The sequence below is a fragment of the Centroberyx affinis genome, unplaced genomic scaffold (genome assembly GCF_046629955.1).
Source record: "Centroberyx affinis isolate AG114_WGS23_722 - 3 ecotype Tasmania unplaced genomic scaffold, CSIRO-AGI_Caff_v1 ptg009017l_1, whole genome shotgun sequence".
NCBI classification, from domain to species: domain Eukaryota; kingdom Metazoa; phylum Chordata; class Actinopteri; order Beryciformes; family Berycidae; genus Centroberyx; species Centroberyx affinis.
Window position 1 is genome coordinate 32501 of NW_027284398.1, and position 2500 is coordinate 35000.

At 42.0% G+C, this 2500-nt stretch overlaps 1 protein-coding gene across 1 annotated transcript in view; it reads left to right on the forward strand.

Annotated features, from left to right (window-relative positions):
• The window catches only part of LOC139640310 (kalirin-like), a gene marked incomplete at its 3' end in the record, with an annotated part of 37266 nt that overhangs the window by 31996 nt on the left and 2770 nt on the right, over positions 1-2500 (forward strand). Inside the window, 4 exon segments of the mRNA XM_071514495.1 lie at positions 43-192; positions 1465-1579; positions 2075-2190; positions 2453-2500. The exon segment at positions 2453-2500 is cut by the window's right edge and continues 75 nt beyond it. Coding sequence (XP_071370596.1) covers positions 43-192; positions 1465-1579; positions 2075-2190; positions 2453-2500 — 429 coding nt within the window.

Genomic DNA, 2500 nt, shown 5'->3' on the forward strand with positions numbered 1-2500 from the left:
GTCTGTGTGTGTGTGTGTGTGTGTGTGTGTGCATGTGGTCAGGTGTGCAGTGTGTTGGAGAGTCTGGAGCAGGAGTATCGGCGGGACGAGGACTGGTGTGGCGGTCATGAGAAACTGGGACCGTCAGCTGAGAGCGATCACCTTCTGCCTCTGATCAGTAAACACCTGGAGCAGAAAGAAGCTTTCCTCAAGGTGAAGTGAACACCAGTTCACACACAGACTCAATAGAAAACAATAGAAACATCAAATTCTACAAAGAATTATCAGCTTAGAACAGAACAGGACAGAACAGAACAAAGCAGAATACAACAGAACAGAATGAAGCAGAGTAAAGCAGAATAGAATAGAAAAGAATAGAATCACCAGACACTGTAAATTGTTTCTCAACATGTTTGACATATTCCCTAATTTCTAGCTTTATGAGAGGGCTTATGAAACCAGTCTGTCACTTAAGATGAGATGAGATATGAGATGAGATGAAATGAGATAAGATGAGGTATCAGATGAGATATGAGATGAGATATGAGATGAGATAAGATGAGATGAAATGAGATAAGATGAGGTATCAGATGAGATATGAGATGAGATATGAGATGAGATAAGATGAGATGAGATATGAGATGAAATGAGGTACCACATGAAATATGAGATGAGATAAGAGATGAGATGAGATGTGAGATGAAATATGAGATGAGTTAAGTTGAGATGAGATGTGAGATGAGATGAAATGAGATAAGATGAGGTATCAGATGAGATATGAGATGAGATAAGATGAGATGAGATATGAGATAAGATGAGGTACCAGATGAAATATGAGATGAGATACGATATGAGATAAGATGAGATGTGAGATGAAATATGAGATGAGATAAGTTGAGATGAGAGATGAGATGAGATGAGATATGAGATGAGATAAGATGAGATATGAGATGAGATGAGGTATCAGATGAAATATGAGATGAGATGAGATATGAGATGAGATGAGGTACCAGATGAGATATTAGATGAGATGAGGTATCAGATGAAATATGAGATGAGATGAGATATGAGATGAGATGAGGTACCAGATGAGATATGAGATGAGATATGAACTCAAACAAAGATGAGATGAGACATGTCGAGTTGTGAGATAAGGTGAGATTTGATGAGATGAGATAAAATGGTGATGAAATACTGTATATAATATGGTAGATGAGATATGAGATAAAAATAAGATGAGATATGGTGAGATGTATTTACATGCGATGAAATTTGATGAGATAAGATCAAAATCAGATGAGATAAGATGACGAAATGAGATGAGATATGAAATAAGATGAGATGTGACGTGATGAGATGAAATGAGAAAAGATCAGTCCTCGGTTGACTAAATGTTTGCCAGTGTTTGTTTAACGTTACATATTATTTACAGTGACAGCAAGTGTGTATTTGCAGTGTGATGAACATGCCTTGTCCGTGTTTTAGGCGTGTACTCTGGCCAGGAGGAACGCTGAAGTGTTTCTGAAGTACATCCACAGGAACAATGTGAGCATGCCAGGAGCCGCCGGCCACGCCAGAGGACCTGAGCAGCAGGTCAAAGGTCAGTGACACTGCAGGTCAAAGGTCAGTGACACTGCAGGTCAAAGGTCAGTGACACTGCTGCTGTCAGGGCTTTCCTCCAGATCTGCTCAACTGAACACATAAACCAACTGAACATGTGAACCAGTTTACTGAACATGTATATCAGTGTTGGTGCTTGTATGAAACTCTGAACAATTCGGCCCTTTCCCCTGGTCTCTCTGTAATCTAATGCAGTGGTTCTCAACGTGGGGTCCGGGGACCACCGGGGTCCTTGAGGGGGGTCCCAGGGGGTCCCCAGCAAACTGATGAATTGTTCAACTTCGGCATTATCTCATTTACAAGAAGTGAACACAATTAGAGAATGTAGAAGAATGACTGTTCTGATCATAGTTATCTCTCTACCTACAATACAGATAGTCATGGAGTTCTGGACAAAATCATATCTGACAATAAAAATATTCTCAGATTTGGGTTCAAGAGACAAAATCTCATCAGAAAGTGTGTTTCCCTGCAGCCATCCTGAACGAGCTGCTGCAGAGGGAGAACAGAGTTCTGCACTTCTGGACGCTAAAGAAACGAAGACTGGACCAGTGTCAGCAGTACCTGGTGTTCGAACGCAGCGCCAAGCAGGTCAGGCTGCGTGTGTGTGTGTGTGTGTGTGTGTGTGTGTGTGTGTGTGTGCGTGTGTGTGTGTGTGTGTGTGAGAGGGGGAAATGTTCAACAGTAATGATCTGGTTTGTTTTATAGGAGAGAGAGAGACTGAATTTGTAACGGGAAATGTAATATACACAGATGGAGAGTGCACTTCATCCTCTTTGTGTGTGTGTGTGTGTGTGTGTGTGTGTGTGTGTGTGTGTGTGTGTGTGTGTGGTGTGTGTGTGTGTGTGTGCAGGCGTTGGAGTGGATCCAGGAGACGGGAGAGGTGTACCTGGCGACACAC